This window comes from Lates calcarifer, linkage group LG4 (assembly GCF_001640805.2).
Source record: "Lates calcarifer isolate ASB-BC8 linkage group LG4, TLL_Latcal_v3, whole genome shotgun sequence".
NCBI lineage: Eukaryota > Metazoa > Chordata > Actinopteri > Centropomidae > Lates > Lates calcarifer.
This window is the reverse complement of record NC_066836.1, coordinates 18,629,088-18,656,897: the sequence shown is the minus strand read 5'-3', so window position 1 is coordinate 18,656,897 and position 27,810 is coordinate 18,629,088. Positions and strand designations below refer to the sequence as shown.

Genomic DNA, 27,810 nt, shown 5'->3' with positions numbered 1-27,810 from the left:
TCCCTCTAAAATGTAGTGAAGCTGAAGTGTAAAGTAGCAGTGAAATGGAAATGCTCAAGTAAAGTACCAGTACCTCATGATTAACTCCAGTACTTGAGTGAGAATACTTTCTTCACACTACTTAACCAATCTTTTGGCTACAAAGCTGCAAATATAATGATCAGTCAGACATCAGACCTTTGCTGAGTGGACTATCTTCCCTCAGGCAGAGGAAGGAGGCCTGACCTGACCTCAACAGTGCTGTGAGATAAGCATCTTTAAACAAGGCTTCCACTCCTCCTGCCTTCAACCCTGCTCCAATTATAGAGTCATTTACAGAACTAAACACTGATGGTCTGCCTCCGATAAGTAAACAACTGGCCTGGTGCCAATGTTCGGTCATTTGTGTGGTGTTTTACAAAACAAAAGCATACGTAAAGGGTCAGGGAGTGCACCCACTCACACAAAGGCATGCTGGCATAATTCCTACATTCACAGGCACAAATACTGTACACACTCACACTAACTGCTCCCCTCACTTTTCCTCCATTCCATCTCAGCTCCAAAACACACAATCGATTATTATTTCTCTTTGTACTAATGGTTGCAGACACCTGTTGGGGAGTGTCTGGCTGGCCAGCATCCTGTGCGTGGGTCTGTTTGTGCCTGAAGAACACAGGGGTTTCTATTAAAGCCACCAGTGTGACTCTCACTTCCTCCTACTCTACCTCATTAGTTAGGAATTGTTATTCAGTGACTGTGCCCCACAAATAGAAAATAAATAAATCATATAACATAACAGGTCCCCACACACAAACACAAGCCTCATGCAACAGGAAACAGTTATACACATACAATTTCTGTTGTTGAATGATACAATGTTTTTTTTTTTCTTTTCCACAGCATTCTGACTTTCTATCCTCAACTCACACACATTCACATACAGTATGAAACACAAACATGACATCAACCCCAGTGTTTACTCCTCTGCATTTCAAAGGTGAATAGTTCCCATTCAGACACACCGTGAGCTGGTCTGTGGGCCTTCCTGCTCTGAGGAAAGCACAGTCACTCAGTCACTGTTTGGCATGATCTCATGTCTGCATAGCTCTCTCTTTTTCTCTCGCTCTCTCTCTCGCTCACACACACACAGAAAAGCAAACAGAAAGTATGGTTGATAAACCTTCTGATACACAACCAAACTCGTGTGTGTGTGTGTGTGTTTAAATAGTGTACACTACAGCAAAAACATGCACAGCACACAGTCACACCGAGCTACACTGATACAGTGCAACTGAGAGACACTGAATACATTACACATGCTCCTAATCTTCTTACCTGCAATATTTGAGCCATAAAAAACTGGTTTTCTTTCCTGCTCTGAGTCCAGCGTCAGCTCCGACACTGTAGATGCTCCTCTCAGGTTGATGAAAGGCCAACCACATGCAGATGAGGCCCCATGGCACTGTAAGATTAGTACACACTTACATGATTTCATCTCCGTCCATTGGTCAACACAAATGCAGGATGTTGCAGGAACTGCCTGAAAAAACAACAACAAAAAAAAGGTCAGATTAAAGTCTGATGGGAGGTGATAAGTAGTGATGTGTCGTAGTATTGTGTAGTAAGTAACTAAAAGTGTTGTAAGTAACTAAAAGTGAGCAGCACCCATGGCTCTTAGCGCACCGACAGAGGGAATTAATATTGTGATGCAAGCATGAGTCAGAGCTAGAGCCAGGCAGAGGTTCACAGGGTTTCCACAGAAAAAGGACTTAACTGCCCTGAAGGTCCCCCCCGCAGACACACACTCAGTTTGTGTACTTGATGAACACACAACATGATAATAACCACTGTCTTCGGGATATGACAGCACTTCACAGAGTAAAAATTGAAATGACAAACTAAATACATTTAGTTTTACTCCATTTGCATACGAAGATATCTCATCTTGAAAAATGTCAAGCTACACAACATGAAACAACAGTTCAATAGAGTAGGCCTAACACTTCAGTACTGGACACATACTTTACAAGTACACACTTTTCTTGTGAATTACACAGTTTAGTTTAACCCCCAGTACTCTTTGTTCATCTCCCTTCCTATTTCAAGGCAAATGAAACTTTATATCTAGTGTGGTGAAGCAGAAGCCAAGCTTTCAGCAACAGCCATCCACCCACTCACACTTTGCACACATGACCAAACAGAGTGCTGGCAACACCTGAACACTCATAATAATACTGTTGCAAAACTGAAAAGTCAAACCAGTGTGGTCAGATGAATTTGATCGTTTTGATTAATTTACAGTATAATCACCTTGAGCGAATTTAAGTTTTGACTGAAAACACAGTTTAAAAGAATATGAAACTCTGATTCACTGTAGCCTGCTAATTCAATAACCTACAGCTGGCTACTACCGGAAGCAGCTTCTAATGTTGGATGTGAATTGACTTGACATTGTTCCAAGCCAGGTCTGGGGGCTGGGGTAGGAATGCCTGAGGGGCCCTGCGCAGGAGAGGGCAGTATGAATGAATCAATGCGATTCACACGGACACACGAGGACACAGTCCACCCACCACCTAGTAAAGTAGCTGACTGGAGCCTACAGTGTCAGAGGAGAAGTTGACAACAAGGAGAAAGACCAAGCTATTCTTCTTCCACAAATGACTCCTTTGTCTGTGAGAAAACAGGCGACGTATGTAACTGAACAGTGCAACACGAGCATGCTGGACAGTAACACACTAATCACACACAAGCATGAACTGTAAACAAATACAAACACTCAACAGCTGGGCAGCTTTTAAGGGATAAAAATCCCCAGGCATGTCATTCATTTATTGACATGCACTATTCATGCATTAGCAGCAGAGGCTAAAACAGTAAGCAACATCTTTTTCTATTAAGAACAATCAGTAACATGCCTGAGGGCAACATCATGCAACCCCCTTTGTAGATTTTACATTTTTGTTATGCAACACTGTCAGTGAGCAGGTCAGGATGGAGAAGGTAGCTCGTGGCTGTAGCCCCCACCCTGGCACATACAGACACACAAACACCACCCAGTCTCTAGAGAGTATAAGAAAGGCCAAAAATAAACTGCACACACAAAGTAGGCACAGAGGCCACTTTAATACTAGATGTACAAGCAGATCAGCTCTCATGCCTAAGTGAGGTCAGTGGATCAACTACAGTGACTACCAGCATCAACAATAGAGCAGTGGTTACTAACCTTTTGCTAATATTTACTGAAGAATACACTGAATGTCATCTCAGCTTTCTAATTACGCTGTTGCACAAAATGGAAACATTTGCAAAGTGATCAGAAAATGTATCTAAATCTATGACAATATAATCCAGTAATTGTTTTTGGCCATGCTAGTGGATGGGAATGTCACTCAGTCACTCCAACACTTTAGTCCATGCTGAAATATATCAATAACTTCTGGATGAACTGCCACTAAATTTCATACAGAGCTTCATGGATGAGTCCTATTCAGTGATCTCCTGACTATTTCATTTAACGCCACCATGAAGTTGACACCGATATCAGCTTTTGGTTTTGTTTTTTCTAATAAAGAACCCCTCTAGTTGGTCACTAAAGAGATCCACTGAAGTTGGTGTTCAAGTACCAAGTACCAGTAGTTGTTAGTTGGTACCTCAGCAGTAGTCAGTAACTGACATAGAGAGTATTTGACTAAAAATGGTGACCCTTCAGTCAACTTTTGCATATCAAGCTTACATGATGCAAATTGGGTGTAAAACAAAATAAAATGTGTGCCCACAGTCCAACTGTAGGAAACTCAGAACCAAAATTTAACACAATCATCTCTACATTATACAGCATTACTAAAACAATATTAGTACATACACTCAGTTATTAGTTTATTAGGAACATCTAGCTAAAACTAGTTTAATCCAATAGTTCTGTCATAAATCGTACTTTCATATTCAGTTTGTGAAAGTGAAAGTTAGGAAAGTAGGATTTATGACAGGACTGTTGGATTAAACTATTAGTTTAAGATAGGTGTTCCTAATAAACTGACAACTGAGTGTAAAGCTCTTCATCCTTTTTCCTACTCCTTTGTCCTTTTAGATAAGCTTATAATTAACGAGGATTCAGCAGGCTAAACAGAAAGCCTGCCTCTCCTTTGTTTTCCATTGCAGAGTCACTGCTGATTCATGCACTCCACTGTCCACAGAAAAGCCATTCATTCATGCTGCCTCCCCCCACTGATGAAGTCAACATGGCACCACTCACCAAAAAAAGTGTTTTGAATGGCATCATCTTTAGTTTAACAGGACCTCTTGAACGCTAACAATTGTCTTTGTCTTAGACTACTAGCCATTTATATAGTGTATGATTTTAACATACAGGTACTCGTGACACCACCTTAGCCACAGAATGAAAATTAATAGACTGGGTCATATTATACATGAGAGTCTAGATCAGTTTAGTGCCACGACTAATCTTGTTTTGATAATGTTTCTATGAACACTGAATGATAATACTCCCATGTTCAGGCTACTGTCATAATAACAGAGCAACTGACAGGGCAACTATACTCTCACCAGAGGACAAAGGAAAGCTGCTGTCAGTGGGTCATACGATACAGCAGAGGACAGCTACACTTTCTCTGCCAGTCAGTGAGGAAGAGGAGATAGTATGGAGAGTTGAGGAGAGTGAAACACAATCTTCTCTCATTAACAGAGGACGGAGGACAGGAAATCCATCTCTCTCTATTGCTGTGTCACACACATTCACACACCAATAGGTATGAGTAAGACAGTGGACAGAGAGAGAATAAATCAACATTTAGCACAACCAATAGATTCACATTCATACATGTCTTTATTACATAGTGTTCCATTTCTGATATTGTTCATTTTTTTATATTTCCTGCAATGCACACATGGGTGGGAACAGCGTTGGTCAGAGAAAAGCAACATTATGGCAGACTTTAAGCTTAATCAATCAGATGGTTATACACAAAACAAGTCAGTGGTTTCTATATCAGTCAGACACACTGACTCTTACCTTTACCAGTAGTGACAGCTTCAAGAATACGCTCATGAAAAGACCAAAATTAGACCTTTTCTCAAAACTTTCCAACTGCACTGTAATTTTAATCAAATGTTGCTCAAACAGGAGTAAATATTGCATTTGTTGGGGACTATTTTCAGTTGTGGATTAGCGCACATTTGGTGCTCTAATGAGTATTTACAACCCCAGGACAGTGTGTAAGCCTCTAATTATCAGAATGAATTAATGTGTTTGTCAGTGCAAGGGTGTGGCTTGTTTCTGTGTGTGTTTTGTTTTGTTTTTTTGTTTTTTTTTCCCTATTTTTGGCACTGAGGAATAAGAACTATCAGACTTTGGTTATACAGGATCAATTCACTGTTGATGGTATTTGATGATCATAATATACATAGAATAAAAAACACCAGCCTTGTCTTTTCACACTAATTACAACATCAAGAGCAATAAGGTTGGGAATAACAGTAAAAGAATCAGATGAGTCAAAGCTTCAAGCCTTCATATTATTGTTCATAATCTGCTCATAAACCAAGCTGGAAGCAGTACTGGAAAACTTCCTGGCACTGGTACCTTTTCCCTGGCTGTCATTCTTTATTACTGACTTGGACACAGTGTAAACTACAGCTTAAATTGCTCTGAGTCATCAAGTGTTTTCAGAGAACTTTTGCTCATTCAGGAAGGTGAAGCAACACCCCTGCAGACTGTGACATCCTGTTAGGGAGTTAGCACTACCCACATTTGGCACTATTCCTGTACCGTTAACTGCTTGTTAGGCATCAAGCCAGTATTAACAGATTCCTTTTAATCAATCTCACATGTCAAAATACCTGTAATCATACTGTGTCAGCACAGTAGTAATAGTTTTAATTCCAACATCTTTAGAGCTCCGTGTTTAAACACATGGAGCAGAAGAGTCTGGTTCCTTTCATTTTAAAACACATCATTTTAAAAATTACAATCATCACATCCTGTGGTGTCATTAGGAGGAGGCACCTTGGTATCTATTTTGATACATGCAACATTACAATGACAACATCTGATTTTAAGTCTGGATCATCTTAGTGGTACTGAGTAAATTAAAACTCATCAAATAGTAGCAAGTGAATTAAATCAGGAAATGAATCTCAAAATGCCCCCTTAGAAAATCTGAAATTCTCCCTTATTGGTGAACATAAATATCTTGGTATGAAATCTACAAATCTATCAAATATATACCAACATAAATATAATGACCCTTTAAATACCACCATCAGTACCCCCATTTCTAGTTGCACAATAGACACAGTAGATACACCAGCCAGAAACAACCAAATACAGGAAGGATGAACACATATTTGTCAATTATTTTTTCACTACTGTTCCTTTTTCGTTCACAGCAAGGTCTGTGGAAAATCTGGGCAAATAAAACATAAGCTAACTGAGAATTTATTTTTCTGTAATTTGGGAGCCAAACCTTTAACATCAGACCTTGTAAACTGATCAAAGGTCCAATCATTTCACTTCTGTTAGAACTAGTATAGGTGTTTCAAAGATGCTGCAGGTCTAAGTTGGGCTAATGCTCAGGGTGCTCAGCCTTGCACTGAATATGACATGAATGAAACCCAACATCAACAAAGCTGTTTTAGAAATTGAAAATAATATTTTAAAACTGCAAAAATAATTTAACATACACAAAACTGAGGCATGACTGCACCTGTAAACCTGTGATAGCCCCCAAAATGCACAATGGAATCTAACCATCCCTTCCACCAATTCAATTCAATTCAATTCAATTCAATTCAATTTTATTTATATAGCGCCAAATCACAACAATAGTCATCTCAAGGCACTTTTCATATAAAGTAGGTCTAGACCGTACTCTTTATATTATGATATTTACAGAGAGACGAGAGATTTACAGCACGACCAAAATGCTTCAATACTACCTGGAATCAAGAGACACTTTGTTTTTTGGTGCCAAGTTTCGATATCAAGGACTTAATCACATGATCAAGATCTTATAATGTAACGTTACACATACACGGGCATGCAGGACAAATACTTATGTGGTTACACCCCCAGAAGGGGGTTCATCTGTGCTGTGAACTACAGTGTGTGTGTGTTGAAACGGTTAAAAAAATGCGACCAGGGTCGAAAGTATGTCTAAATTTTAGCAAGATTGATGCCAGTAGTGCGCGATGCAATATTTGCAAAAAGGACATTGTTGCTAAGGCTGGCAACACAGCCAATTTGATGAAGCACAAAGATATAAAGATCCTTAGTATGCAGCAGTGAGCTGTGATGTATATGTATGTATGTAATTTTCTTTGTTAGATTGATTTGATAAAATTGGTATCGAAAAAAAGTATCATTCAGGAACTGGTATTGAAGTCAAGGTATCTGTATCAGTACCGGTACTGAACATTTGGAACGATACCCAGCCCTAAGCTCCACCAACCCTTTATGTAAATTGTAAAAATCAGTACCAGTCATACAATTGTGGCCTGTCTGTCTCTCACTAAATCAGTCCTTAGTGAGGAGAGCATGACTGACTTTGTGTCAGTGAATGTGTTTAAATGCATTTATGTCATATGACTGCCATCTTGCTAGTTAAGTAAATAACTGAACATCTTGTAAGTAATAAGATCAGAGCTGAATTCTGACTTCTGTACAGCAACAGCAACACAATACAATAGAATACAAATAAAAAGAAAACAACAAGATGTAAGATATTGTTATGGATTAAGGGGATAGTTCTATCCAGAATTATTTCAAAAAAGTCATTTAGAGTCGAAAGTTCAATGTTTGACTCGAGGACACATTAGCAGCAGAGAAAGATGTGGGCTGCACAAAACAAAACCTCTTTGACACCACAATATCACTCCAGAAGAAGATGGTACCAGGAGCGCTCTGTAATCCAGCACCTCCACTGACAAACTGCATATCTATACAGGCACTCCCACTATCGCCACAGACTAAAAAGGTGTAATAATCAGCAGAAACAAGAGTTTGAGAACTGGATCGTAGCCACTTCAAACACAGAGTGATCCTCCCTGAGACATTTACCAGCCACAGCCTGTGAAAAGTGGAGGTAAAGTCAAATCTGAGTCTATGCCGATGTGAAGGGTCACGACAGGGGCAAGAAATAAAGGGAATCATATTCTTCCTTGTTGACTGAACCCCTCTAATATTTTAAAACTGTAATTTAGAGAATTGTGTAAATTTAAAAACACTTTGTTATCAAATTTGGTCACATATCAATAATACTGGTAATCAATTGGACTTTTCTACAATTGCATAAAATCTAATTTTAACTCGTACCAAAACCTCTGTATCCTCTCAGCACAGGTATGAAAAAGTGTCAAACAATATTGTTAGCATTAAAAAGATAATGACAAAGTTTATTTTTGCACTGATAAACAGAACAACCTCAGAGTTGCTTACATTTTTACATTTCAGATCAGTTATGTATTTCATTTAGAGGGACCTTGACTTTCACATCTGACCAAACAAGTGCCTGCTACCATACCTGATCCCAATGTGTGCTGTGAAACCACGCAACCAGTGTGGTGAGGAGAGATCCACAGCTTGTTTTATAGCAACAGCCTTACCATGGCACAATTACTCAGATTAAGAGGCAGCTTCACAATCAGACTTCTGAGTGAATTTTAGAATGTAACAGAATGTAACACTTCAACCACATCAAAGCCTCAACATGTCAGAAGAAAAGTCGCATCCTGTATCCTCTAGCAGCATAGTATGCAATGTATCTGTCTTTGTCTACTCTGTGCAACCGTTTCATGCATACAAGGGTGGAGAAACAGGTAGGAGATTGCTCTGACCTCAAATAGCTTCAGCCACAGGCTGTTGTTATTAGATGGTTAATATTGTGTACAGTGACTTATCCATCCACTTATCCTACATTAAAATGGCAATAATTAAATGTAAGTTTCCATTGCCTTAAACTTCTGTTTCTAGGCCTATGTAAACTAAATTGTAGTGAAACATTAACTGGGTCAAACTGAAAGCCAATAACTATCATCACACCACAAGATTTATGAAGTCAGAAAATTAAATGTCTATTGACCATGTTGTCCAGGCTGAACTGAGATGCATGTTAAATAAGAAATGTTTATATATCAATGTAAACATTAAAATATACAATCATATTAATCACACAGACCCATGTGGCATTCAGCAGTGACTACCTGATTTATCAACACCCTACTGTAGGAGAGTGACCTGGACTTTACACTGTCGGAAGACAGTGGGTCAGTCTGATTTTACAGCCAAACACTGCCAACCATTACAGCTGATTGTACCAATAAAAAAAATCAGTTAAGTGCAAATGGCTTACATAATGCTACACATAAAACTATGAGCATTACTCATAAATCTACAGATAATGACAGCTATTTCGACAAGTAGATAATGTGTGCAAAATCTGATAACAGATCTGTGTGCGTGCATATGTGTGTGTCTGTGTGAGTAGCAGAGAAACAAAAAGATAACAAGTGTTTTCATTGAGAAACTTCAAGTATAATGAAGATACAATATTGAGACAAGAAATAATATTGAACAGCTGATAATTCCTAATGCCTGTTGTAAGCTCTCTTGGAGGATGACTTTATTTGTGTGTATGTGTGTGTGCGTGTGTGTGATTTAGGAAGGCTGGGCTAAGGTTGAATTTACAGATTAGGAGGTAGAGAGCTCTGTTCTGCTGCCTTCAGGCTTTGTATCTGACACTAGGTGTGTGTGTGTGTGTGTGTGTGTGTGTGTGTGTGTGTGTGTGTGTGTGTGTGAGTGAGTGAGTGAGTGAGTAAGAGAGAGAGAGGAGAATGTGAAAGCAAGATAATGCACAGCAAGTGGGAACAAGAAATGGTAAGCTGCATATTTTCTGTACTTTGAGATATTTTATTTGTTGTAAGTGATTTGATTTCTTGGATGAGAACACACAGCTGGGGTTGAAAATCAAGAGTCAGAGGATGCTTGTTAATCTTATTAGACTAATTTAATTGACTGAAAAAAGTCCCCAAACTAACAAGTTTCCTCGTGATGAGGATCCTACTGCACTAAGCATGAGACATGCCTGTAGTGTGTATGCATTCATTCATATTTATTCCCTATCGATCTTCCTATCAACTCTATGTTCTGCATTATGCCTTATTCATAATACAGTCTATGGCCTCAACTGGTAAGTTGTGCTGCATATATCAGCTATTCATCCAAAAACAATAAGCAGCAGCAGCCTGGACAGTAAGGTTTATATGTTCTTATATTTATAAGTTATACTGGACATATTTACCTACAGAGGGAGAAACTGGTCAAGTTCCCCCACAGATATCTCAGGTTTTGTGGCCTGGGTGAAAGATTAAACTTTTAATTTATTAATTTTATACCATGGACCTTTTTCACAGTAGACATTTTGACTCAAAGTAGTAAACGCACAGATAATAATAATATCGTTAACGCACCAACATGCACAAAGTTAGGACAAAGCAAGCAAGTGGAATTCACACTTTAATCATTAATTTGATTATTTACACCTGTGCTATTCCTACTGCGATATGTCTTCCATGTAAAAGGTCTATTTATTAAGTAGTTAAAGCTCATTACCTAGTTACTTGGGGTCTCTGTCTGTTGCCAGCCATGCTACCTGTCTGACAACGTCAGAGAATATTAACACACCTGTGCTGTTTAGTTACTTCACAACTTAACGTAAGTCCATTACAAGTTAATGCTAGCACCATCCGTGGTTAAGCTTGTGTAACGTGCTGCAGTATTTCACAATAGAAGCGGTGACAGCAGCTCTCACCTGTTGGGTCCTTCCCGCCATGCACCCTCATAAACTGGCTAGCATAACATTAGACGATTCTGACAAGTGGCTATCCCACAGAGCAGCAGAGCACAACGCTGTGACACAGTCATGATGTACAGAAGCTTATTAATGTTTGTTGTGAGTTACAGTCGTCTTTTCACTGAGTGCGCCTACCTGTCAATATCAGCTGCTGTCACTTGTTGTCACCTCCTGTTCCGGTGTGGGGGTTGTTTGTTTGTTTGTTTGTTTTTTGCACTCCAGCAACCCGGCTACAAGTTCACAAGTCCTGACATATCTGACAATTTAAAGCGCCTCGGCCCTGGCGTGAAGATGAAACGGTGTAAAGTTTGCACCGGTCCGTGTTGCACACCAGCCCTGACTGCAGAAACAGTCCGGGTTTGAGTGCCGACGCTCCTGGCGTCAGTTCTTTGCTGTCTTTGTACAACACAAAGATCGTCTGTATGTCTGAAGATGGATCACTCCGGTGAGGGAAAACAAACTGCCTCATCTGTGTGCACTTGTTCCTCTCTGCAATTACAGTTAGTTAGTCGGTGTAGTTTGTTTGTTTTATTATATCTTTGTCTCTAAAAAAAACTTTTTATTTTGTTTTTGGTATTTATTTATCGCTGGAACATATCTGGGTATAATGAATAAACATTTTTTACTGCAAGAGTAAATAAGTCAAACTTCCAATTACAATATTATATACCGTTTGGCCCTAAAAGAAAGAGAAAAGAGGAAAAAACTGTCAAAAATTAGTTTGTTCAGAATATACAACATGCAAATAATGCTGAGGTATAATTGACAAATTGCTTGCTTAATTTGAAATGTATTTAAAATTAGTGTTATAACTGTGTAAATATCCTAAATATCAGTTTCTTTATATTTTATCATTATTGGCCCACGAGTGAAACTAACTGCACTTTAAAGTAAAACTGCAGTTAAAAAACTGCAGTTAAAAAAGCCTGTTAATTGTAACACATTACTATGACATATTTCTACTGTGAGCCAACATTGAGATTTCTTTGCTGATTTAGTCTGTTGTGTTTATGTACAGTTCTTCACTGGTCTGGGACCTGTCCTTAGCAGTGAGAGGGATTGTTTGTCTGTCAGCCCTGGACTAGTGAGAGTTGGAGTGGTCAACTGTTCTTGTCCTCTAATTTTGTCAAACCTACTGTGGTGCGTTTCCTCCACCACTCTTCATGACAGTTTGTATCAACAGTGAAGTGAGAGATCTTTGTTTTTATCACATCTCTGGTACACATTCAGACTCTCAGCCCACTCTTAAAGGAACATGCCACAATTTTGCAATATTACTACACTTGGTGGCTTAACAAACAGAGGTTAGTGATGTGGTTTGTATAATGTATTTAAACACATTTAGATTAAAATATTGGTTGCTATTTCACCCAACAGCCCATTATAGACAAAATTGGTAAAGTTCTCATGGTACTCCTGTTCAAACTGAATTACAACAAATGGGATTTTATTGTAAGAACAAAAGTAATAATAATAATAGTAATAATCCTTCATCATGAAAAACATTTTTAGAGTTTTGACATGGAAAGGTTAGGGACGCTTTAATGGCCACCACTTATTTAGATCCAAACTTTCACTCCTTGGATAGCCATTCTTTAGTGAGAGTGAAAATATTGAATAAATACATATGTTTTATTTTGTCTCCATCATCTGGTCAAACATTGTCACAGCAACTATTTTCTCCTCTGAATCGTCATGTTCTTTTCAAGGTGGTCTGTACAATCATCACTGTGAAATCATGAGTATTACTTATTTATTCAGCATCCAAAAATAATGGTCTCCAGTCTCAAGTTCAATTAGAACAGTAATTTGTTATCAGTAGAGCCAGTATTTTTTTATTTTTTATTTTTAGAATGTGCATTAATTCAGATTGTTTAATGTAACTTAAGATAAAAGTCCTACCACAGTGATGTATCCATCACCACTTTAACTCTAACCTACATCTACAAGAAGTTCAAAAAAGGGTTAAGCAGATAAAGATAAAAACATAAGCTGAGCCAACTTGTCTACAGTGTAAACAGTGTAAATACATACTGTTATTTTAAAATTTCCAAATACATTATTTGCCTGGTTGTCAGAATTTTGAATGCCCTCCAAATGAATAAAGACTGGTGGTCAAAACATTGACAATTTTAGACATGCAACCTCCAGCACATGCATCACTGAAGCCCAACTATCAGCTGAGTCACTCAAACTTCTTTCTGTAACTTTATCTAAAAAGCAGACAACAGGAAAAAAGAAATGCAGAAATGTCAAAAAACAAAACAAAGAAGCCAAATATACATTCTCAAACTCATTTGCGTAATGCCTGTAATGCCTTCAATTCAATTCAATTTTATTTATATAGCGCCAAATCACAACAAAAGTCATCTCAAGGCACTTTTCATACAGAGCAGGTCTAGTCTGTACTCTTTGAAATAGGTATTTACAGAGAGAGACCCAACAGTTCCCACAATGAGCAAGCACTAGGCAACAGTGGCAAGAAAAAAAAAACAAAACATATGTTTTCATATGAGCTGATGTTAAATCTCATCACTGTGTTTCAGATCTGTGAACAGAAGCTGCAGGCTGTATTCTGTCTGAGAGGAAACTACAGAGATTCATTAGCATGAAAACATCATAGAAGGGATCTAAAGATGCGGACAACATGTGCATCGTGTAGCAATGTACTGTATATATACACAAATTATGGGAAACACTGTTCCTGATAATAAAAACATCCACCCCTACAGTGAAATATGGAGGGCACTGCCTCCGATAAAGACACACACTGGTAGGCAAATACTACCTTCTTCTTTTTTCACATTATACAAGACACAATTGTAACAACCTACTGGTCTTCACACTGTCAGTTGTCCTAATAGGGCCAAGCCATGAACAAGGGAGGGAGCAGGGGGACATTTTTTAGATTTCATTATCCAAAGACCAGATGTCCCCTGCTAGTGAATTGGCACAGCCCTGAATGGTCCAGGTCACCAGGGCGAACTGGTTGCGGAACAAGTCGACATCAGCCTCAGGGTTGTTGGTCCTGAGGGCTTCGAGGTGGTTGAACAGAGCGGTGAGAGTGTGGGGTCCAGAGCCCAGCAGGATGTGGCGGAAAGGACTATCTTTGGGAGATACGTAGGGTGACAGGAAGTTCCTTTCCACCTACAGAAACAAGAGGAGAAACACAGAATGATGAAGTGAAGGAAAGTTTTTTCAAAAGGCTAGACTATTTTTGCCTTGCAAAGTCAGCCTAGTCAGCAGAATGTAGTTGGTGTGACCCCCTTCACACTGTCACATTGTTTTAGATACATTCCAATAATGAAAAGAGATTATAGCTGCTGATGAGTTTTTGTCATTTCCTGTGAACTGCAAGTAAGCACTTTTTTTCTAATCGCAACATCAGCAGTACAATAAATAATACAACTCTATAAAAGCTAGACTGCAGGAGTTCAAAGCTCATAAAACTGTGATAATTCATTAAAGAAGATACCACACTGAGTTAGATTAGAGCTCATTTCTACAGAATATGTCAATAATGAGCCCTAAATTGTAAAGATCTTACCATCATGATACGATCATTTATGAGGCGGCACATCGCAATGTCATCATAATCAATGTTTTGGATGTCTGTTTGCAGTGTGCGACAGGCACGGCTGTAGGAGCCAGAGGCTGAGATCAACCACTGCACTGTCAGGGCCTTGGGCAAAAGCTCTGGCCGCAACTGGAGGCACACAGAGCATCCACAAGAGTAAATTAGTATTCTGAATAAACAAAACAAAATGGATGTGCTTCTTCTGGGCAAATATAGATTATATAATCAAGGCAGCAATTAAATATAATGAAATGGCATTAAAAACAGGTAAACTGGCTACTTTACAAAGGTACATGGTCATTTTTTATCGGTAAGCAGATTCTTTGAGTCAAGTCAACCTTGATTTCTTCAACAATTCTCCCTCAAAAAGGTAAACACAATCTTAGTTTGTAAAATCATAATTAGACACTCACCCTCTTAACGTTCTTGACTTTCCCATTGATCTGAGCCACTTGAGTACGAATAATCTTGTCATACTTTGTCACATCCATCCGCAACAGATGATCATGGACCAGCCTCAGCGCTATGTGACCTGCAAACTTTGCTGCTGTTTCAGCCAGCTGAGGAATCTGCTGTCCCGTGACCCGTTTCAGGGTCTCCCTGGTGTCCAGCAATGTGCCAGAGTACTGGTAATCCTAAGGATTAGATTCATCCCTGGATGAACCAACTTTTGATATCATGGTTCAGTTTACAAGGTTGTTCTGGGTTATGGTTACTGGTTGAAAAATATTTATTTCACTTTTAGTTCAGCTGGGTGACTTACTGCGTTACTGGGGGCGAATCTAAATGAGATTGAGGGAATGCCAGAAAAGGCAAGGAAAGGATATGCAGCATTATCCAACTTGAGAGGTTCCAACCTGGAAAATAAACACATGAGAAAGAAGAGTAGACAGTGAACATTTGCTCAACAAGAGTAAGACAGCTAACATACACGTTTCAGTTGTGATTGTATGGTGGCCCTGGAGGTCAAAACACAACAACAATTCAGGAAACAAAACAAAATTTCACAAACCAAAACACCATCTCATGAAACACATGACATTTAAGTTTATGGAAAGGGTCAGACAAGATCTTTTGTTTGTGATTGGAGATTTGATAGATTAGAGAGATTTGATCATGCTGAGCCCTGAAGTGGTTATAGAGAGAAAAAGTATATATAGTATTAATATATAATATTGTATAGAACATGTTTTATTATATTTCTACATTTTACTTAATTCCTGTGCATGTTTAGACCAATTTGTGCACACATTTTTATTAATTTGTGCACACAAGGTATGCTATGACAAAAGAAAACCTCTCTCTCTGAAGCATGAAGTGCACTGCACCTACTTCAAATTTTAGTGTTAAGTTGATTATTAGCTTGCAGGACAACATTAGTTAATTACATTAATTAAATAGCGTACATAATTTATCAGTAATTAATCATGGGAATGTATATTACTACAAAGTATCTCAACCGCATCAGGCTCTTTCATTCAACGTTGAAGCTGTCAGGTTAAGATGAGGAGCACCAGCTCTTCAGCCCAGTGTGTGAGTGCTGAAGAGCCTGTGTTGTTTTCCTTTGTGAATTGTTGTTTTGTTTCCTGAAATGTGGCTGTGTCTTCTGAATTGTTGTGTTTTCCAAAATATTTTGTCTTGTGAAATGTTGTTTTGTTTTCTGAGGTGTAATTCTGGTTTGATCTTCAGGGCCACCATAGTAGATGTGACACTGACAACTAAACTAGACTTACACATCTGACTCCCAGTTGCCTCTTGTAACTTGAGAAAACTGGGTGAAGTTCACCTTAAGGCAAAACAGTTGTATATGTAAGTTATATCAATATTCTGAATTAACTGAGGACAAAATAGTCATATATGTTACGTTACTGATTTGAAAGTTTTAGAAAACAAACTGATAAATGAATGAATTGTATTGAACTGTGAAGAGTATTGCAGGCTTGCATTAACTGTGCCTCAAAGTCTGATTCATTGAGAGTCTTCCACCTGTGGGTTTACCTCTTTCAGAGTGCTCTCAATCAGGCTGTGCAGCAAGGGACTGGCTGCTACTTTAAATCTATTGTCACCTGGAGAAGAAGACTTATATTCAGTCATTCTGAAAATCACTTATCCTCACACTGTAAATACAACAAGAAAAAAAGTTGTGAACGCAACATTGACATTTCAGATAATTTCAATTGATAAGTTATATACTAGTAAACTTGTTAGCAAAAGTGATGTTGTATATGAAATGAGTGCACAAACATTTGGTAAATGAAATAAATAAAATATTACATTTGCTTTTCTTTTTTCCTCAAGTTTTACAGAGTCTTGATTTGGATCTTTACAGTGATCATTTACATTAAAAAAGGATGTAGATTTTGTTAAATTTAGAAAAGTCAGTAGTAGCACACCATAGCCAACTTTAAACAATAAACTTATGGCCAGTGAAAATGCTGAGTGGCTAGTAACTTTGGACAATATTGTAAATGATGACCAAAAAAGTTAATGTCACCCCTGCCTTTGTTGTTGAACAATGGGTTTTTTGAGCTTTTACACTGGAATAGTTGTCTGCTTTGGCCAAAATTGATGCAATAAGAACACAGAGATCAGTATCAATTGTAGTTTAACAAGAAATGTGAAGGCAAGATATTTCTAAAGATGACAGAAATACCTGCTACAACACCATCCAGGTTGATGTAAGAGATGGCTTTCATCTTCAGAGAGGACAGATAACCCTAGATATGCAAAAAGAATAAAATAACAAAATTAAGTACAAACACCAGTCAGCATCATTACTGCATAAAGGCTGCTGATCGAAAAAATCTTTTATTACAGAATTAATCACACAATTCTCACCTCCATCCACTCAGTGGCACCAACGCTCCCATATTCTCCAGCACTCCAGCTAGCAAACACAATGCTCCTCCTTGGCTTGAATCCATCTGTCAACAAGAAACAGAAAGGTCAGAGATTATCCACTAAGGGTCGGGGGGGGGCAAACCAGGACTTAAACCTGGAACCTTCTTCCTGTGACGTGACAGTGCTAACCACTGTACCACCTTGCTGCTCTCAGTTAATATTATTTTAGTCAAAATCTTACTCAATTCCATATTAAAAACTAAACATCAACTGCCATCAGGGACTTACCATTCTTCACCATGTCTGAGATGGAACGAGCCAGTTCAACAAGGACACTGGTGCCAACAGTCGATGTAGCAAAACCTGGACCCCATGCGTCCCTCTGGGCACCAATGACCACATACTGATCTAAAATTAAAAAAAGACAACAAGAGGACACTCATCACTCATATCTTTTACAGTAAACTGCTTTCCTGATCACAGTATCTTTCTCGTGAAGTAAGCATCTCATCGTACCTGCATCCACAAAGCCTTTGATGACGCCGAAGACATTATTAATCCTTTTCTCAGTAAGAACATTGTTGACCTCCACAGTAATAACATCCTTCTCGTTTCCCAAGTTGTTGTAGTAGCTTTTCCATTCTCTTGGTGCACTCTGACCCCCCAGCTTCCTGTTGGACACAGATAATAAACATTATGTAAGCTTCTACAGAGACAACAATAACAGACAATTAACGTGCAAGGTGAATATTTAAAGTCGACATACAAGGCGCTATATTCATTGTGAGCCTTTATAATATCTGTCTGTTTAAGTGCATCATTTCAGATAGTTCTTAGCATTTTCTGAGCCTTACCTCAGAATACTGTTAGCCATGCCTGTTGTGATGGTCTGAGCCAAGATTGTTGGTAGACCTGAAGACTGGACAGGAGGAAACTGGGTGTGGTTGAAGGAGGGGAAGCCTGGGGTGTAGGGATCCCCAGAACCCAGGTGGACCTGGTACAGACAAAATGATGAGTTTTGTTTGATCAGCAGCTACGATTTGACAGCTACATTTTGAATGCTTCTGTTTTCCAGGATAATCCTCCCAGCAGCTTTTGAGGCTTAAGTTAAGGCTTCTTAACTTGAAAAACTTCAGAGACAATTTATACAATGTTTTTTACACTCTTATACTAAGATTACCCTTTAAATCAAAAAATATGTTTAAATATTAGTTTTAAGGTCAATATCAGGCTCTACTTGTGACAAACTTGCGACAACAGTAGGGTTTACTTACAAATTAAATTGATCTGCTTCTTGTGAACTTAAACAGTTTCCATGTTTACATTCATTTTCCTTGAGGTGAAACATACTGTACATATGATAGACTAATGTCAAATCATCAGCAGGAATGTATGGTCCCCTTACGCAGACTAGTAGGGTAAAAAATACAAAGAAATCAGGGAACCGGTCATCACCACCTGTAAGGTTGTTTGATGTTGTTTCATGTATTTAATATCCCAGATACACAGAAACAAAGTTGAATATGTATCCACATATGTATTTCCAGTGGGTTTCATTGTCTAATATTATGCCTCTAAGCTGTCCACACTCACATGTCCAAAGAGTGGAGTGTTATCACCAATAGAGTAATCAGTGGGATCTGGGTAGATCAACACAGCAGAGGCATTCATTTTGGCAGCATTGGCAACCTGTAAGCAAAAAGGAAAAGATAGTTTATAATAATATGAAAAATGTCATATTTCTTATTTGGCTCCAGCCTCCCCCATGACCCTTTTGGATAAGCAGTATAGATAATGGAAGGATGGATGGATGGATGGATGTTTCTTACTAAAACCACCCACCTTCTCAGCAAAACTGATTTTGCCAGCTCTGACCAGCACAACCCTGCCACTCAGGTTGATGTTCTTGCCCCTCAGCAATGTAAAGTCGTTTTCCTGCCCGTAGTACGCGAACACAACAGCACCCTGGACACAAAATAATAATAAAAAATCTATAAATAAACAAATTTTCTCTACTTAATTTTTTTACAGAAAATTTCTACTTAATTTATCTTGTGGATTACCGTTACTCTTCCGGTAGCACTGTAGGACAGGAATCCATTTGGATACCCCTCTGTCCCATTGAAAATAAATCTGTTGTAGCCAGAAGCTGGGGGGTCCTGAACCTTGACAAAATATTCTTCAGTCCAGGTGTTCATGTCATATTCTTCAAACTTCTTGAGCACCTTGTTCCCCAGAGCTTCATCACCAGGAGAACCAGCCCGATGGCTGTTACTGGCAAACTCACTATGATAAGAAGAAACAAAACATGAGGGAAAGAGAAAAAATGCTGAATACAATATAGTATACATACAAGAAAGAAGTCATTTTAGAAAGCAGACTCTACAGGCAGTATGTGGGGGTTTAGATATACCTGAAGACAGATTCAAATTTGGTTGCACTGAATTTTTTAGCCAAGAGCTTTATGACATCATCCCAGTCCATATGAGGAGCAGCACCTGTCTTGATGGTATCTGTTTCTTCAGAGGGGAGCATGGAGACTGAGGAGCCCGGAGCCAAGTCCCTCTTTGAATGGGCCAGGTAGCCAATCAAGCACCCTGAAAGAAGCAGTGGTTTCAAATAGGGAACAACCAGAGACAGACAGCAGCAGTTACAATGACAGAGAAAGAAAAAAGCACAAATTGGTCCTTTGCCATCAGGACACAGCCACATAAAGCTATGTGTCATCAGCATAGATGGGGAAAGACGTACTGTGTCAGTGACAACACCAATACAGATTAATACTGATACAGAAAAGTAGTGGTCCTAAAATGGATCCCTGTGGAGCTCCACAGGTTTTTTAGAGTGACACAATCTTAATATAAAAGCAGTTTCTTCATTTAATGACGCTTCTTACCGATGGTAAAGATGAATAGGGTTGCAGCTGCCATGAAGCAGAGGTTCTTGGGTGTGCATCCAAACCTTTGAGCCACATAAGGTTTGCCGTTGGAGCTGTGAATGAGATGTTCTTCCATTCCATTTCCTCCAACTTCCTCATCCATGTCGGACGATAGCTTCATCTCCACCTGACTATTGTCACCCTCCATGTTCTGCGTCAAGCTGAAACGTGTGTAGGAGTGTGGCTCCCCATTAAACTGTAATGGCAGAAAAATGCAGCGATGAGGAGAACATATGGTTTAAATATTCAGCTAAGAATATCTATTTTTTGTTAATAGAACCAGTGATTGCAGGACATAAGCTGGACTCTATGATTGATGAAATTTTGCACTTGCTTTGTTCTTTCTTTGTTTTGTGTTTTAGTGGAATTTTTTACAGAAGACACAGAAATATGTATTATAGATGTGAATGTTTAACAAAAGTCCATCCTTAAAATGTTCCAACATCAGCAAAAACCAAAACAAACAAACAAATAAAAAATCATACAGATTTTATACAGAAATCTTGCAAGTGATTTCACATCTGGTTTTGCCATGCTTTGTTAAGTTACACTTTGTTTGACAAGCTAGCACATGACAATGTTAGCATTTCATTGATAATGTTAACCTGAGGTAAAAAGTTACTTACATATGCAATATTATTACCATTTATTAAAACGCTCTCCAAAGTGTACAGTTTGAATCAGAGTTAACATGAATTCAGTCCAATAATATTCAACACCTCAGCTTGAACTGTGAGCTGTGTGTCATGAATAAAACTCTCGTCTTTTCTTAACCACAGTTCAAGCTGACCAAGTTCTTCTGACAACAGCTAACATGAGATCAACTCCTGCTTCCTTGCTGTCTGTTCTGTTTATATGAGATAAAATTGAAACCATCAAGTTGAAAAAATACTGTATGTACATTTTCTAAAGCACTGTACTAAAGTGCAATTAAGTGGGGCACTTGTTGTTCACCTGAGTACTTCTACTTCACCACGTTTCTCACTATGGTCCTTTGGTCTCCACCATATTTATTTGATGGCTTCACTTGTTAAATAAATCAAGATTTCTTTCAGGAAATAGAAAATGAGCTTTGAACTGCTTTGTTACATAAAAGTGATGTTAAAAAAAAAACATCTCCACTTATCCTAATCACTGGTCCAAAATATCCTGTATGAAAATAAAACTACGTCAGACACCATGAACACTTTTACCTTTAATACTGTGATTACATTTTGCAGACAATACTTTGCACTATGTACTTGAAGGACTTAGTATATTGTCTTTTTATAAAGTTGTATTGTCTCTTTTATTTAAGGGTCTGAATACTTCTACCACCTTTGGTTACTGTGATGTGACTTAGTACCACAGACACACTAAATGTGCTGACAATAATGGTTTGTAAAGCCTACAGTATTATATCAATGAGAGCTCTCTCATCAAGAAGTAAAAATGATGAGGTATTTACATTTTATGTTACATATCTTCAGACAAACTTTTAAAATTCCTTTCAAAACACAATTACTCCACTAGTATTCTAGTTTGGGAAGAAGCCTGAGGTTCTCAGCCATCGATTACCTTGAATGACCTCCGGTGTATCACAAACTGGCGACTCCTGCAGCTCACCTTGAAATGAGAACAAACACCATACCTCTGTACCCAGGACTGTTAACTTTTAGATCCTAGGAATCCACAAAATAGCATTTACTTCATGCTGCAGCTGTGAAAGTACTGTATCAGCTCTAAGAAAGAAAAGGAAGTGTGGGCCTATTTAGTTTGGACATAAATGTGCTGACTAAGTCAGATTTACTGATTTTTTTTCCAGTCTCTGGGACCATTTCCTCTTTTTCTTTCTTATACACATGTGAAGTCACTGCTAATATCCAGAAGTCATATGGTACAGTATTTTACAGTTTAAGCTCAAAGTTAAAGGTTTAGAAACTGTCAGCCCTCTGTTACTGAGGCCAACACTGGTAAATTAGTGCAGATTTGGTGCAAAGACAGAGGCAGTATGATTTGCATTTTTGCATTACAGAAAAACATACTATTCCTATGCCAGTAGGTTAAAATGGAGACACAATTGATAATTACCTCTGCCATGAAGGTTATGTTTATTTTCCAGCCAGAAAGATTAAGTAAAAAGTACTGAACTGATATGCACCAAGCATGGTGGAAGGTTTGACTATGGATCAGGCCATTAAATTTTGGTTAAGATCCAGTAAAAGGGGTGGATTCAGGATTTTATTTTTTCTGTCCTTGACATTGTGAGATGGGTTTTGTTTTCACATTTTCATCAGTTTCTCAGGAAATAATGTTTGGATCTTCCTTTTATTGTTTTTTGCTAGCTTTTGCAATCTCATTTATTTACTTTTAATTATTGATTATTGTAAGTATTAAGGTTGTGTTACTGTCCCTTTAATTACTCTTTTGGTTATTAATTATATATTTATACCTGGTGCCAGGCTGTTAACATATTTTGTACAAACCAGTCAGTCAGGTTCTAATAATTCCTCCAAATTTTGTGTCACTTTCTGTCATGGTTTTCAGCTGATGTGTCTTTTAAAAAATGGTGTATACCCTTCTATATCTACCTTCCAGGTAGCTGTACACCCTTAATCTCTTTTAGCTGCACAATCACTACTTGACACTCTGATGTGGTCTGGCTGGTGCTAGACCTGTCAAGCAACAGGTAATAATGCTCTGACCTGTGTTGTTTTCTTGAATTGTTGGACTCTGAGGCGGCAGCACAGCAGGCTAACAGATTTCCACAGTATCTGTAGCTGACAGTCATGTCACTGTAACAATACTCCAACTGTGCCAATGTTTTTTTCTTTTTTTCAAGCAAGGTGGAGGTGGTTCTAGACTGGAAATAACTGTTTTTAATAAAAAAATAAAAAATAAAAAAAAAACATGCACAGTATTCACACACAGACTCAAAATGAAACAACTGTGATTAAATTATTAAGAAACACCAACACCCAGTTCCTCTCTCACACAGGAAATCCTCATTGTAACTGGGTAACTGCTGGTTGTAGTTCAAAGCAGAGGCATAAGATATGTTTTGCTGTTGTTGTTGTTGTTAACATATTTGAGGAACTTCAGATGGGTTCCTTACCTCCTTGTTAGTTGTATAATACCTGCAAATAAACTTTCTTTCAGAGTAGATTTCAAACCATCGTAGTGGCATGGCTCTGATGATCACTATGTCAGTTGGTAACTACTGGATTTCCATGAAATCTTGTAGAGACTGATATGGTTCCCACAGGATAAATTGTAATGTATTTAGTGACCCTCTGACTTTCCATCCACTGGTGCCACTTACTCAGTAAAATAGTTTGACATCTGCTACACAGATTAGCACAAAATTTTGTACAGATGTCAATGGTTCCTAGAGGATGTATCCAAATGAATTTTGTTTTCCTTTAATTTTCCCCTAGCGCCACCATGTGGTTGATGTTTTCAGTTTTGAGTGAATTATCTTGACAAATTTTAGATGATACTGTAAATGGGTGTTCAGTGTCTCTAGAAGATGATGAATTTCAATTTGTAATATGGTATTAGGACCATACCTCTTAGTGACCTAGATTAGTTGGAAAAGTTATTTATTGACAGTAACCCTGATAACAAATCAGGTAAAGCAATACTTTCCTGGTTTCACAGAAAGCACTGGTACAGAACAACTCTGGGACAAAATAGTTAACAGCATATTTGGATGACAACATGGGTCAGTAGCAATGTTCCCTCTAAGCTGTTTGCCTGCGCAATCGCACCCTGCTCCCGCTTTCTCCGCGCACAGCAAAACTATGTAGCGCATAAAATTACAGTGTGCGACAGTGTGCACGTCTGATGTTGCACAGTGGTCCAAGGAATTCACAGGGAGTTTGTGTGTATTCTCAGACACATGAAAAATTAGGGGGAACATTGGTCAGTAGTCTCAGCCAATCCATCACAATGGAGCAGTATCAGGGCTTTTTGATCTTACCATGTATTTCTATCAGCAAATTCAAAGTTCATCTGTTTATGGTTTATGTACATTTTTACCAGCCCCTCTGAATTGAATCCAGTTGCACTGAATCATTAATGATTCCAACTCCTTCTAGATAGTATTGACTGCAGAGCAAACTCTCTCATCTGATACCTGAGTACCTCACCAAGAGCAAAGCAAACCTTCATAAAAGTCATGCTGAGCTGGGTGAGAAGATAAAACAAACTAGATGCCAAAGAAAGGTTTTCTGGCAAGATATAACCCATGATGAAATTTCTGTTTTGTCATGAAATTTGTGAACTAATAAAAGGACATCACCATGCATTTTACCTGTCATAGGAACTGCCACAGGTGTCGTGATTTTAAGTCCCAAGGTCTCAGTAATATGGCCAACACTTGGGCAGAACAGTCCACAGTACAGTACTGATGTCAGTGATGATGACAGTCCTATGAGAAAGAGGAAAGGGCGAGAGGGAGAATTACTGGATTTACTCAAAGAAGCCAAAGCAGCAAGCCAAAGAAGGCATGATGAACTCCTCTAAGAAATGAAGGCCTCTCAGGTCTGATTTGAACACATGATGTCATTCAGTGACAAGCAGTGATACAGTGACACAGAACAGAAATGTAAACTGTAAATAGATTTACAGAGCAGAGAACATGCTATTTTATATTTTAAATGTATTTAACTTTGTTTAAGTTAAATATCACAAATATATTTGTACTAAAGTGGTAGATATAGGTTTTTACATAAAGGAAATGTTACAGTAATGTTTACAATTACATTTTGTTGTGCGGTTACAAATACATTTAAATACAACATTCTTTTGCTGTTACAACATGGGAAATAACAACAACAAGCCATGTTAATTTTTGGAATTGTCAAAATAAAAAAAGGATAGAGTTTTAAGTATGTATATAATCAGCCAGGGCAGTGCACATGTTGTGCAAAGCCATAATGATTCACCATCAGAGCACCTCCTCTCTGAGGAGCTTGTGCTCCATGGACTGCCTCCAGTTCTCAAAGAATGACGAAGCCCTCAAGAATCATGAACTGTCCCTGGCGGACAGATATTACTTGAAGCATGAATTAGTTTTAAGGTTTCACAATTCAAGCTTAGAGCATAATTCGCTTGCAAATCCATGCCAGAACAATGTGAGTTTACTGGTAAAATGAGAAGAGAAAGTATTGGATGATGGGGATGAATAATGAAAGTGAGAGTGAGGATGGATATGGAGGTTGATTGTTGGAAATGCATGTTAAGTCTGAGTCTGGTGGCCATTTTCCCAGTTTGGTCCAAAATCTGCAAAATGCATCCAGAGCGAAAGCCACTCAGTAACAAGCCAAAAACATAGAGGCGACTGAGCTGAGAGCCATTGTGTGCTTCCTGATAATTGTTTACACTGTAAACTTCAAAAACCTGGTTAGAGGCTTAGATGCTGACATCACAGTTTACATATCTAAGTGGTAGACATATGCGCCATATCGAGTAAGCCATATGAATTCACACACACACCACTGATCACTACTACTACCACTACTAGTAGTAGTAGACTATAGTTACAACTACCCATGTCATATTAATGAAGAATAAAATCCCTGAGTGAACAGGCAGAGTAGACATCAGACAGACACCAGACTTACTCAATATACATGAAAGTGTGCCAGGAAGGGGAATGACTTTTTCAGCTTGTCAAACCCTGAATTCCTTCTTTTGGATGAGTGTAGTTGCAAAAAATGCGTGCACACGTTTAAATGGTCATTGGCAGCTGCTCGTCTTTTAAACCATTACCGGAATCCACCCAGTTTGGTGTTCCCAGCCTCTGAGGAAATTCTAAGCAGTGCACACGCTCCTTGGATCCAAACCAGCAGCTCCGAATCCAAGAGGGGGAAGAAAAACTTCCTACGATCCTGTTTGCAAATCTACAACATTCCATGGCGGGGCAGTCCTCCTGTAAGCCCCTTCTTTACCTTCAGCTGACTCAAGAAGGCAAAGGGACATTCAATCAGCACTGTAGGGTGCAAAAGAGAAGTCAAACAGTATTATCATAACAGGCTGCAGAGTGATTACAAGCTGCTGTTTGTAGCAGAGCAAACCTCCCAGCTCCGCCCTCTGCCCAGTCCAGCTATGATGAGCCAGTGATCCAAACTTCACAAATAAGTCACTCCTCCTCCTTCCTCCCTTCCTTTTACTCCCTTGCTCTTTCTCTCTGTCTTGGTCTGTAGAGTGCCCGCTTATCTTAAAATTAATCCAGGTGAAGAAATTCAACTTGTTGGGCTTCTGACTGTTGCTGTCACTGAGACCACTGGCTTTGAGTGAAACAACAGTCTGGGGATAAAGAGAGTTTATATTGCAGTCACCAAATAAATAATATTTCAAATACATTTCAATGTAAATATTAGTTACTATTTCACTCAACAGTCCAAAACAGACTAATTCTGTAAAGTTACTCATGTTACTCCCTTTCAAACTGAAGTGCAACAAGTGGGACTCAATAAATCAACTTCAGAGTTTTGACATGAAAAGTTCTGGAACCCTCTAATGGCTGACTCCTATTTAAATCAAAACCTTCTGAGTGGATAAACATACTTTAGTGAGAGATTGAAGATCACAGTAGGAGAGCTATGGTTTACTTTGTCTCCATCATCTGGTCAAACATTGTCACAACAACTGTTTTCTTCTCTGCATTGTCATGTTCTTTTCAAGGTGCCATCTCTACTGAGTATTAATTATTTACACATTATTTATGCAAAAACAGAACATAGGTTTCAGTATAACACATTGGTCCAAAAATAGTGGATGTGGCAAGAGTAATGCATTGCATGTGTTTTACATTGATAAATTAAGCAGCAAATTAAGACCTACCACAAGATTCACTCAAAAGGTTATCCATTACCTATATATAGTGGGGCAGCATAGATCAACATATCATAGTAATTGTGCATTTCATGATAAAAGCACCAAATTTGGCACATGTTGGTAGATATATTTGGAATAAAACTGGATAATGGGTTATCACAAACTCACACCCTGGTGGCTGAGGCAGCCATTTTTCAAAATGGCCACCAGTGGTTGGTCAAACTTTCCTATTCCACTGGACCCACATGCAACAACAGACATAATGTAAATCTTGGTAGTCCTTAGAAACAAGTAAAGTATTCCCTCACAATGCTATGGACTTTATGGTGGAAACTGATCATTTCATTGTCTTATCATATAGCGGCACGAATCTGTAAAAATCTGAGTATACAGTGTGGATTGTTCAGTCTGAAACACAGTGTATCAAATAATTGACCATATGTAGCAAATGAGAAGCATCTGGTTACAACAGCCACACTGTAAACCTGCATGAATATAAACATTCAAAAAGCTGATGATTGAACCAGTTGTAATGCATGAATAAAGCAGTTGATACTCCACTATGCTCTGAAAGCTGAACAGTCTGAATGCTGAATCCTCAAGAGAATTGAAAGGATACAATTTTGCCACTGTACCTGATATTATATTTAGGTAGTTTTTGGCAAGAAAAGAATAGTGTCTGGTGTGACACCCAAACAGATGTTGGTGCACCACAGCAACTCAATATGGCAAGAGCTACTGAGTTCGGCAAAGTATAGAAGACTATGAACCCTATACCACACTTT

At 38.5% G+C, this 27,810-nt stretch overlaps 2 protein-coding genes across 7 annotated transcripts in view; both read right to left on the bottom strand.

Moving 5' to 3' along the window:
* Positions 1–11,244, bottom strand: part of tnk2b (tyrosine kinase, non-receptor, 2b) — a 54,589-nt gene extending 43,345 nt beyond the window's left edge. For 2 of the 5 annotated variants that reach the window (XM_051070132.1, XM_018677378.2), the window contains exons 1-2: positions 10,983–11,243; positions 1,318–1,522 (exon numbers count right to left, since the gene is read on the bottom strand). Coding sequence is in view for 1 of the 5 variants with exons in the window: in XM_051070135.1 (XP_050926092.1) it covers positions 1,318–1,335 (18 nt within the window). In the remaining 4 variants the exon portion in view is untranslated. Of the gene's footprint in view, positions 1–1,317; positions 1,523–10,982 lie in introns of all 5 variants that reach the window. The other 3 variants (XM_051070133.1, XM_051070135.1, XM_051070136.1) reach the window with 3 other exon arrangements.
* Positions 11,245–13,127: 1,883 nt separating this feature from the next.
* Positions 13,128–26,288, bottom strand: LOC108883855 (transferrin receptor protein 1). Of its 2 annotated transcripts, XM_018677384.2 has the most exons (18): positions 25,810–26,288; positions 24,498–24,614; positions 20,162–20,399; positions 19,679–19,862; positions 19,329–19,551; positions 19,108–19,230; positions 18,859–18,954; positions 18,120–18,259; positions 17,782–17,936; positions 17,554–17,673; positions 17,263–17,348; positions 17,078–17,141; positions 16,423–16,490; positions 16,158–16,210; positions 15,188–15,281; positions 14,838–15,059; positions 14,395–14,553; positions 13,128–13,994 (listed from the first exon to the last, which is right to left on the bottom strand). In XM_018677384.2, the coding sequence occupies exons 3-18, from the start codon at positions 20,349–20,351 to the stop codon at positions 13,752–13,754; spliced, it is 2,220 nt and encodes a 739-aa protein (XP_018532900.1). In that variant the 5' UTR covers positions 20,352–20,399; positions 24,498–24,614; positions 25,810–26,288; the 3' UTR covers positions 13,128–13,751. The 2 variants fall into 2 exon arrangements, with proteins under 2 accessions (XP_018532900.1, XP_018532902.1); XM_018677386.2 differs by lacking the exons at positions 24,498–24,614; positions 25,810–26,288 and adding an exon at positions 21,761–21,951.
* Between the last annotated feature and the right edge of the window lie 1,522 nt (positions 26,289–27,810).